Source organism: Heloderma suspectum, chromosome 5 (assembly GCF_057233095.1).
Source record: "Heloderma suspectum isolate Gila_16-S chromosome 5, 16-S_ref, whole genome shotgun sequence".
NCBI classification, from domain to species: Eukaryota; Metazoa; Chordata; class Lepidosauria; order Squamata; family Helodermatidae; genus Heloderma; species Heloderma suspectum.
Genome location: NC_139462.1, coordinates 39,639,739 through 39,650,121, shown reverse-complemented (window position 1 = coordinate 39,650,121; position 10,383 = coordinate 39,639,739). Strand labels below are relative to the sequence as shown.

General features: G+C 44.1%; 1 protein-coding gene across 2 annotated transcripts in view; it reads right to left on the bottom strand.

Annotated features, from left to right (window-relative positions):
* Nucleotides 1-2,301: 2,301 nt before the first annotated feature.
* The window catches only part of ENPEP (glutamyl aminopeptidase), a 95,894-nt gene continuing 87,812 nt past the window's right edge, over nt 2,302-10,383 (bottom strand). Inside the window, exons 17-21 of one of the 2 annotated variants that reach the window (XR_014792029.1) lie at nt 10,156-10,326; nt 9,250-9,390; nt 8,203-8,284; nt 3,093-4,965; nt 2,302-2,729 (exon numbers count right to left, since the gene is read on the bottom strand). Coding sequence is in view for 1 of the 2 variants with exons in the window: in XM_084855863.1 (XP_084711989.1) it covers nt 4,828-4,965; nt 8,203-8,284; nt 9,250-9,390; nt 10,156-10,326 (532 nt within the window). In the remaining variant the exon portion in view is untranslated. Of the gene's footprint in view, nt 4,966-8,202; nt 8,285-9,249; nt 9,391-10,155; nt 10,327-10,383 lie in introns of both variants that reach the window. The other variant, XM_084855863.1, reaches the window with a different exon arrangement.

Below are 10,383 nucleotides of genomic sequence, written 5' to 3'. Positions count from 1 at the left end.
TCTGCTTCCAGATTCTTTTCAGGATTAAGATCAGCTCCTTTACATGGGCTGACACGGGCTGCTTTTGGGGGGGAGTCTTTCTCTGCAAGTTCTGTATGTCTCATTATACAGCCACTAGATGGTGCTATGGTGTAGTGGAATTACAGACATTCACGCAGCCATTAAAGTGGATGATCGCACTTCTAGAGAAAATGCTGTACTTTCCCTTATCTTAAAAAAGCTGGGATAAAGGACATAAAGCACGGAAGAGGCCCTGGAGGATGATGAGGTCATGTAAAAGACCCGCAAACTTCCATGAACAATCACGAACACAGAATAAAAGCCTTGTGTAGAAAAGCCCACAGTCAGCACCAAGTATTACATGTTTTTGGTGCCAGCTGAAGACCCTTCTTTTCATTCAGGGTTTTTATTTTTTCCCCTGCATTGTATAAACTGTTATTTATCTGTGTTACTGTTTTCCCGTTTGATTGTTTTTTGATTGACGTAAGATTTTATTGCATTTTATTGGTTGTGCTCTGCTTTGGGATTATTCTATAATGAAAAACAGGTAATATATCTCATAATTTATAAGAGCCAGTGTGGTGTAGTGGTTAGAGTGTTGGGCTGGGGCTCAGGAGATCTGGGTTCTAGTCCCCGCCTGGCCATGAAACTCACTGGGTGACTTTGGGGCAGTCACTGACTCTCAGCCTAACCTACCTCACAGGGTTGTTGTGAGGATAAAATGGAGAGGAGGAGGACAATGTAAGCTCCCCTTGGGTTCCTTGCAAGAGGGAAAAAAGGCAGGATATTAATATAATATAATATAATATAACATAACAGATAAATAGATAGATGATATGTACCATTTCATCGAGGTCTTGCTATTTTGGGGAAGCTGCTTTCCCAAAGATTTCAGGGATAGTCTAGCTTGTGCCTGTCTGCCTTTTCCAGTGCTGTGTGTCTATGCACTGGGAAACTCAGAAATAATGGGCACCAAAGTTTGGATACTGAAACAGCCAACAAACACAGGATCATTTATTGTCCTCAGATGTATGCAGGCCTATTAATCCAAAAGAAGACCTGAAATAGATTTGCCTGGAGTCAGTGTCTTCAGGAATGCTGACTAGGAGGAAAGAATGGACCCATGATAAGCACTATAGTACTGTGAGGAACATTATATGGCTGTGGTTAGTGGCTGTTTAGAATATGTGGCTAACATAGGAGATATTAATATGAATAAAGACATCTTAAAATTTTAATTTCCTGTAATGACTTCTCTTTGCCACTAGAGGCTGCTCTTAATACATCAGGATGAAAAATGGGTTGGATGTTTTGCACACTTCAACGGTATAGGTTAATTCCTGTCTTTGTTTAATAATTTGATTTGTACTCTTGCTACTTATCTGTCCTCCATCCCTCATTCAGCAAATTTGTACTCGCAACATTCTCTTTGGACATCAGCATTCAAAACCATGAACCAGCTGATCGTAAGAACTAGACACATTATTGTTGCAAGAGCCGGTGTAATATAAGAGATGGAATGGTGAGTTTGGCTGTAAGTGACCCAGGGAGCTTCCATGCCAGCTATTTTCTTTGGAATTGACATTTGCTCACTTTGGTATTCCAGGGAATCCAGTTGGTGTTGCTGCCGATCTGCTGCATTCCAGTATTTTCCATGTTAACGGCCTGTATTTTTCAAAATCTGGTTTATGGTGCTCTTTCATACTTTCACACAACTGCAGTGCTGGACTTTGAGGTGTGACTGGCTCCTGGAGCACTTTCCAAAGGGTTAATGCTACTTAACTGTTCAGGAGAAGAAGTAGAGGATTGGATTTAGGCTCCCCTCCTCTTTCCCTATCAAGCAACCGAGCAGTGGCATTTTCACCTGCGTTGGCTGTTCAAACCACCACCATTCCATATAGCTAGGGCTGGCATCAAGGGTAGGCATGGTTGGGCACCTGCTCAGGGCCCACACCCCAGCAGGGGCCCACTGACAAGTGCCCCCTGGAGTTCCTCTGGCTCTTTACCCTGTAACATGCTGGTTCACCTAGCTTCACTCTGGCCCAGACAATGGTGGTGGGGAGACAGAGGGACAGTAGATGCCACTGCCTACTTGCTCTCTGCCTTATAAACCAGTCTCCCCCAACCTGGTGTCTCCCAGTTATTTTAAACTTCAATTCCCAGCAGCCTCAGCCATCAGAGCTAAGAGTCAGAAATGCTGGGAGTTGTAGCCCAAAACATCTGGAGGGCACTAGGTTGGGGAAAGTTGCAGAACTATAGTCAAGGGAAGCCTTGGTAAAAAAATTTTTTTTAATAAGTATTCATATCAAAGCAATATTTTTATTATTTCTTATTTTTCACTCCCGTAGAATATATCAGTAGAATCCTTCAAAAGGAAGGGACAAATGAGTTGTTTGCTTTAACTTGGGATTGCTTTATTTTTTCAGTGATTTAAAAAACAAACAGAAACAACCCTGCATATTATTGATACAGCATTCAGGCAGGACAGTTTGGCATCCTGATTACAAACATGTGGAACTTTAAAACCACTGTACACATGACTCTTGCCACAGGGACAGCACTGCTAACAGGGGAGTCATCCCAAATCTGGCAACATATGCTTAGACCCATTTATTATGTGCATTGGAGCTATCAATCTGTCTCCAGATGACCCATCAGATCTTTCTGACGGCTGCTGGTAAGGCACGGAGAGTCTTTCTGGGATGATGATGACCCTTGATGATGTAAACCTGGGGTGGGCAACATGTGGGCTGCAGGCCACATCCAGCCCTCACTGGGCCCCATCGCCCCTGCTGAATTACCCCCAAGCCCATGTTTTTAAAATAGCTGTGATAGTACTACAGGGCACTGAACAGGTCAAATTTACCTTGTTCTGAAGTTAAGTTTGACTTTTCTAGCACTCCGCAGAGGCTACAGAGCACTAAAAGGGTCAAATCTAGCTTCAAAACAAGCTAAATTTGACCCATTTAGTGCTCTGTAGCACTAACATGGACATTTAAAAAAAAAATCTTCTTCAGGTACCCTATGGAGTGTGGCCCATGATGGGGATCCAGGGGATGAAAATGCCCCCTGGACCCAACACAGTTGCCCACCCCTGGTGTAAACATTGCAGCTGGCACATGGAAGAATCACAATAGGATTTTGGTGGCATCAGGGATGCAGCTGGCTTTTAGCCTCCCCCCACCAGCCAGCCCCCCGGCCACACCAACAACTAGCTATCTCGCCCTCCTTTTTTAAATAAAAAGCTTGGTGGTGGTTGTATTTCCTCCTCCTCCTAGCCCAGCCCTGTGCTAGTAAAAACACACACACACCACAGCAGGACTGATTATTATTATTTTAAAATGGCCTTTTGAGTAGCAGCCATCTAAACCAATCAGACACTGCCTTTGGGGGGGCAAGGCAATGAGAGCACAGAAGCAGTGAAGGCGCAGTCTTTATGTTGCTCCTGTGCCCTCATTGGCCATGTCTCCCAAAGGCAGTATCTGGTTCAGATTGCTGCTATTCATGTAAGCAATATTTTTTCTTTAAATGGCACACTACAGTGCAGGCTGATGTGGCCGGCTGCCGCTGTGCTTCCTTTTGCTAATGGGTCTGGGCCAGGCTAGAGGAAGAGGGAAAGAGGTACCAACATCTTCCACCACCACCACCACCTTAAGCTCAGGGGCTTGTTTGGGGTTGGACTTGTGCCCCATGCTCCAACCCTAGCTATGCCACTGGGCATGCTGATGGTGACTAGTAATGCATTCCTGGCCTTTGTTTCAAAGTAAGTGCTTAGAATAATCATATAAAGATACCCAGGTATCTGCATTTGAAATTAGGCTAGGTTCACAGATTCACCTACCATACCAAAGTCTATGAGTTTTCCTAGAGATGTCATCTTTGCCTACACATGCAGACACAAACTGCCTCATACTGGGCCAGAACACCGGTATAGCTATTTCAGTATTGGACTGGTAGCAGCTTTCCAGGGATCAAGGAAGAGGGATGCCCAGGCCTGCTACCTAAGATTCTTCACCTGAGATTCTTGACTATGGGATGATGGATCCGGATTTTGGTCCTACTTGGAGTTGGCCTACTTGAAATCAATGGGACCAAAGTTAATCATGACTAAATGAAGCCCATTGATTTCAATAGGTCAATCCTAACTGGGACTAAAGCTGGATCCAGTCTGGGATCTTCTATATACAACACACGTTCTGTTCCCCCAAGTTATGGCCTCCCCCGGGCCACTTGTGGCAATGTGCATGCACGGAAAAGGATTGGAAATAAAAGCCTTCCTGTATATACTTCTTTTACAAAGCCACATTAGGTGCTTTTATTCCCTATATAACTTCCTTTGAGAAAATATTTCTAATCTAATTCTCCTTAAATGAGGCAAAATTCTCCCTTTGGAATGGATCATCATTAAGGTACATTTGGAAGGGCATTTTGAGTACATGGAATAATATGTTTTTTGTATAAACAAAGGACTTGTTTTCAAAGTTGAGTGTTGTCAATACACACACCAGTGATCCTCACAAAAATGACTGAGATCCTATAATTGCATTTGAGATACAGCTGATTTTACACATTGTAAGTAGTCCCACTAAAATGGGAACAAATGTATTAGCAGACAAGAAATGCTTGCAGGATCATTCTAGAATTGCCATCTGGCTAGTTTGAACATACACTTCAATAAATTAACCTATCTCAATGTTGGCAGCATTATCAGGATCTGGAATGAAGATTTCTACAAAATACCCCATGTTGTTGTACTTTGAAAATAACGTCCTGAGAGTTTGCATATGGAACAAGAGGTGTACAGAATTATGCAAGGCACGATGAGTTTTAATTCCTCAGCCATGCTGCGATCTCTTCTCTGTGATGCTTTAGCCATTCAATATTGTTCTTCACAGTTTCAGCAGCCTGTTTTCTGGATGCTTCCCCAGCTCCAGCATTGGGATATTTCTCAAAGAAATTTTCCATCTTAAGAAAAGTAAACATGTGCATTAATCCCTGTGATCTGACTGTTCCAGAGCTAGGGGCTGGACTGCCTCCCCGGATATGCCTCCAGTGACTGGAAGATGTCAGGGGCGGGGGGCTTGCCCCTCTCCTCCCAAAGCCCTGGTGTCACAGATCGCAGTGAGTTCCCCTTGTCAGTACTAGGGAAAGTCTTTCTCTAGTAATGACAAGGGAAACACCACTCTTATCTCCAATATGACCCCTCTTTTGCCCCACACTGCAGCCCCAGTCCAAATCTGGGAGATTTTTAAGGACAAAAAACTAATGTGGGAAGTTCCAGTCTCAGAATTCTCACAGAATGTGTGGCTAGCCCTCAGACACAGCAGGAAGTGAGTCACAAAGTGATTTAGATGGGCTAAGCCAGAATGGTATGGATCTGACACCGTTCCACACTGCAGATAAGGTCATACTGGTTCACTGATGTTTCTCTGGTTCAGATGCATATCAGCACCACAGAACATAAAGTCCATTTACAGATAGCACAGATGGTTGTATATTGGTATGCAGCTCATATGAAATCGATGTACCCCTACTAGTCTTGTCAGCGAAACCAGCCTTCCCCAACCTAGTGCCTTCTAGATATTTTGGACTACAACTCCCATTGTTTCTGACAGTTAGCCAAGCTGGCTGGGGCTGATGACAGTTATAGTCCAAAACATCTAGAGAACACCACATCGGGGAAGGCTGAGATGAAATGTTCTCAATCTTGGCAAGCAAATTATTTCCTGCTAAACCCTGTACCATGGCCCTGATCCAAATTAGGGACCCCTGGCATTGCTTTTAAAGAATGGAACCCCCCACATCCTTAACTGTCATGGAACTCCCATGTGATGCGCAGTGTGACAGTGGCCCATTTTGAACATAATGCTAAATTGTAGCATAGCTCTTTGTGAATAAGCCTTCCCAGAATTGTATGCTCCTCCCTCCCCTCCCCTCCTCCAGCACATCCTTAAGGAGGAGATTGGAAGACTTTAATTCCTGTTTTAAACTAACTGGAATGTATCATTCAAACTGGAGGACGGGGATTCAGGTTAGTTTAAACTATGGTTTGAGACTGTGGTTTATGATCCTGGCTCGTTCAGAAATCATAGTTTAAACCAGGGTTGGGGAACGTCCAGTCCGTGAACCAAATGTGGACCTCCAGGCCTCTCAGTCCAGACCTCCAGACTCTCTCCAGGCCATCAACCTGGGTTATTGCTATTATTTACTCCATCCTGTTCTGCCCCCAGTTACAAAGCTGATGGAGTGAGCCTTGCACAAGTTGGAGAAGGAAAATGCCCAGATGGCAATGTCTCTTCCCCCACCCCCTACTACTGCATATTGAACAAAGGGAAGTGTCACATCTGTAACACCCAACAGACCCAACCACATTTGGGTCTGGTCCCATCCAGTTTTGGCTCTGGCTATGCCCACAGCTGGAATATAGACCCTGACAGGTTTTTGACCTAGGTAATTCGACCTTCGAAAGGAAAAAGGTCCCCTAACCTTGGAATAAACTAACCAGAGTTCCCAACGGTTGGGACATAACACAAAACTCCAGTTAGCTTAAAACAGGAAGCAGGTGCTTCCAGTCTCCTCCTCATGGCCACAGCAGAGGAGGGCAAGGGAGGGAGGGCTGCATGAGCCCAAGGCTCACTGTGGCTCATTCATGAAGCACTACATAATGGTTAAGCTATGGTCATGTCCAAAATGGGCCAGTAGCAATGCAAGAAAACAGCCTGTGAGTGAACCACAGAACCTGAGCATATTATTGTATTTCTGGGCCCGCCCATGTGTGCTGAACCTCAGTGTCCACCATCCATAGCCAGCATTTGCAGGTGCTCAACCTGCACTGTGTTGAGCAGGGGTGGGAACCTGAAGCCCAGGGGCAAAATCTGGCCCTCCTGGGGTCCCAATCCATCACTTTGGAGATGGCTGTGCCCCCTTTCCCCTGGCCACCAATTGTTTGATGGCTTCTCAGCTTTTGTGCAGTCCCCCCCCAACATTCTAAAAGATTAAAATGCCTCTCCTAAGGCTTAGTTCCTGGCAGGAAGAGTTTTAAGCTACAATATGCTTTCTTTTTGGGGGGCGGGGGAAATGGATGGGGGGGCTCTCCCCCTTTTGCTTTCAGCCCCACCCACCACTGGAATGTGGCTCCCAAGAGCTTCTCTGAAATTGAATTTGGCCCATGGGCTGGAAGCGGTTCCCCACATCTGGTGTTAAGGAAGGCCAGACTAAGGGTTCCCTGTGTGAATCCTCTTCTTCGGAAGCAGGCCCATTTTTATGGGTGTCTTTAAAAACTACCCTCTCAGCGAGGCGCCAAATATAATCCTACTGATGCCAGATTTACGCAGCATATGAATGACCTCCTTTACCTGAATATTCTAAAGCAGGGGTCCCCAACCCTTTTGGGCTGGTGGGCACATTTGGAATGTTGAGAGAGTGTTGTGAGTGCTGTCTTTTGAACCCAAATAAATATGGTGCTAGAGGGCAGCCCTTCACTTTGCAGTATGCCAGCCTCCCAGTTAATTTAGTTTAAAAATCAGAACACATCTTAAGAAATAAAATAGAAATCAGGAGGGGCAGGGAGCCTAGTGGGCACCAAGAGGAGTGTCCATGGGCACGTGGGTGCCAACAGGCACCATGTGGGGGACCTCAGGTCTAAGGAACCTCCAAAGTTTGGCTAAATGAGAACTTTTGTTACACAATACAAATCCAGATGTGATTGCCTTTCTCAAGTCTGTGAGCAGCACTTAGGCTTATTTATGGTTCACATTTGTATCCTGCCTTTCCACCAAGTGGTGCTCAAGGTGGTTAACAGCAATAATCATCAAACACAATAACATAGTAATGAAATACTATATCAAGCAAACAAACAAACCATAAAAGCAAACAGGTCAGGCATTCCAAGAAATCTATCAAAACAACCAGTTAAACAAAACAATTACAATTTAAGGGTGCAATCCTATGGACTTTTTTCTACCTAAACATGCATAGGATTGCCCCCTAATTTAGATTCTGGGCCAAAGGTCTGTCTTTGCCTGCTGGCAGAAAGTCATCAGAGACTGAGCTAGCCAGGCAAGGAGTTCCAATGCCTGGGAGCAGCCACTGAAAAGGTGCTTTGCTTTTGCTCAGGGAGCCTTCAAGTGACTTACAATCACAACTGACAACTTTTCATGTCCAGACAAGCTGACTAGCTGAAAATCTAGGCTGTGCCCTTACCTGCCAAAGCTGTAGATCTGTGTTGAACGTTCCTGTTATTCTTGACACTAAGCGCCCAAGGTTTCTGTCATTTAGAGTGTATCTGGAAAAATAACGCAAGTCTGTTTATATAAACAATCTACATAAGGTGGTTTGGCTTTAAAAATTAAATATTGAATAGACAGGGAACTATACATGATGTAAATGATCTACTATTTAGAATATTTCATTTCCAGTTGTTATCCCAATCATCCTCCAAAGAGGTCAGAGAGGCATTCATAGGCAGTGGAGGCTGGGGGCTCTGATTTCGGTGGGGTTGTGAATCCATTCCAGGTTTCAGTCAGAACCAGCTAGAACTCTAAAGAAGCTATCCAAGGTGCTGAACCCTAAACCCAAAAATGGATCCAGCACCATGGATAGGTAATTTAGAGTCCTGGCTGGTTCTGACTGAAACCCAGAATGGATTTACAGCCCCACTGAAATCGGAGCCACCAACCTCCACTGTTCATAGAGATTGTTCCAGCTTCTCTTCGCAACAACTACTGAATATTTCTAAGGGATAAGCTTTGCTAGGATCAAACTAGATGTAATGCAATCCTATGCATGCTTAGCCAGAAAAAGTACAACTCCCAGAATTTGGGTAGGTGACCATTTGGGGGCTGATTCAATCCCCTTTCCCTGTATGGCCTATTCATCAGGCCCTCAGACTCTGATGTGTGCAAAGAGGCTCCCTTAGCTTTATTTGGCAGAAAGCATCACCCAAACTGTCCTTTTTCTCTTTAGGCATGGAGTATCTGAGACATTACAAGAGATCACGTCCTCTTGGATCAGGCAACAGAATGTCTTGGGAAGGTTCTGCATAAACACAATTCTTATTATGCAAATAACCTTAGTTAGGGTGTGCGTGTTTTCACAAGAAAGGAGGGAGAAAAGTGAAGCCATTTCATCTTCTAGCTCGGATGGCACATGGGTATGGTAAAGTGGAAGCAACTGCATTAATGAATAACAGTTTTTAAAGAAATCGAATGTGTTTGGAAGGACAAACTGCACCAAAGCCTGTACTCTTACCTGCCGACTAAATATTCCCAGTTGATCCGTACCCAGTCCCAAGCCATCGTCTTGCCATAGCTATTATAGGAAATGTACCTCAAGACAGTGAATACGTCTTGACTTTTAATGAGTTTTGGATTGCGGATGCATTCTAAAAACCTAGGAGCAATCAGATATGAAGCCATTGCACATGGTGATTAGTATCTCATCAGGAGTGTGTGGAAAATGAGCTGTAAACTGCATCTTGACATATGCTTCCGTCAAGCCTAATTTCTAAGAAATAAGAAACCTCTTTTTTAACACTCCCCCCCCAAGCCTGTTTCCATAGCTTGTGCTCACAAAACCAGAATCCTCAAGACATTGGTATGGAGGGGTGTAATGGGCACAGTGAGTGGGAGGCATTGGACTAGATGAACTCTGATGCTATGACATGGTATATTTTCATGATGAAAGTTAAATAGCATTGGCCAAGCCAACTGGGGTTTCCTGTCAGCCTATGTGAACTATTTGTGAACTGAATAAAACACAGCCAACACTCCCATTCAACTGCATGTTTCAGGGGAAAATGGGTAGTGGACAGTCGGCTATCTGGGTGCTAACTGTTGATGGACCCTTGGTCTGATCCAGCATGGCTCTTCTTATATTCTTATGGGTGACAGGGCCTTTTCAGTGGTGGAACTCCCTTCCCGGAGAGGATTGCCCAGTCCTGTCTTTGTCTTCTTTTCAAGGCCAGGTGAAAATCTGTATTTGCCCAGGCCTATTTTTATGCTGGATTAAAAAAAAACCCTGCTTGCCGGAATTTGCTGCTGTTATTTTTTTTAATGAATTTTATATTTTTATATTATATGTTGCTCACAGAGCCAAGGCTGAAGAGCAGCTAGTAGCTGCTTATAATACAGGAAATAAATGATATTTTAAACAAACCTGTTCAATAGGGTGATGTTTTTCACTGATGCCAGGCCATATAGCAATTTCTCCTTTTCTTGAGCTAATGTTGTATTTTGGTACTTCTTAAACATATACTCCCAGGCTTGCTCATCACCAGAGTTCTGCATCCCGTACCGGTACACCAAGAGGCGGAGATTTACATCTGGACTAACATTTAAGAAAATGATATTATTAGGAGAGGATGTACAACTTTCACCTTACTTT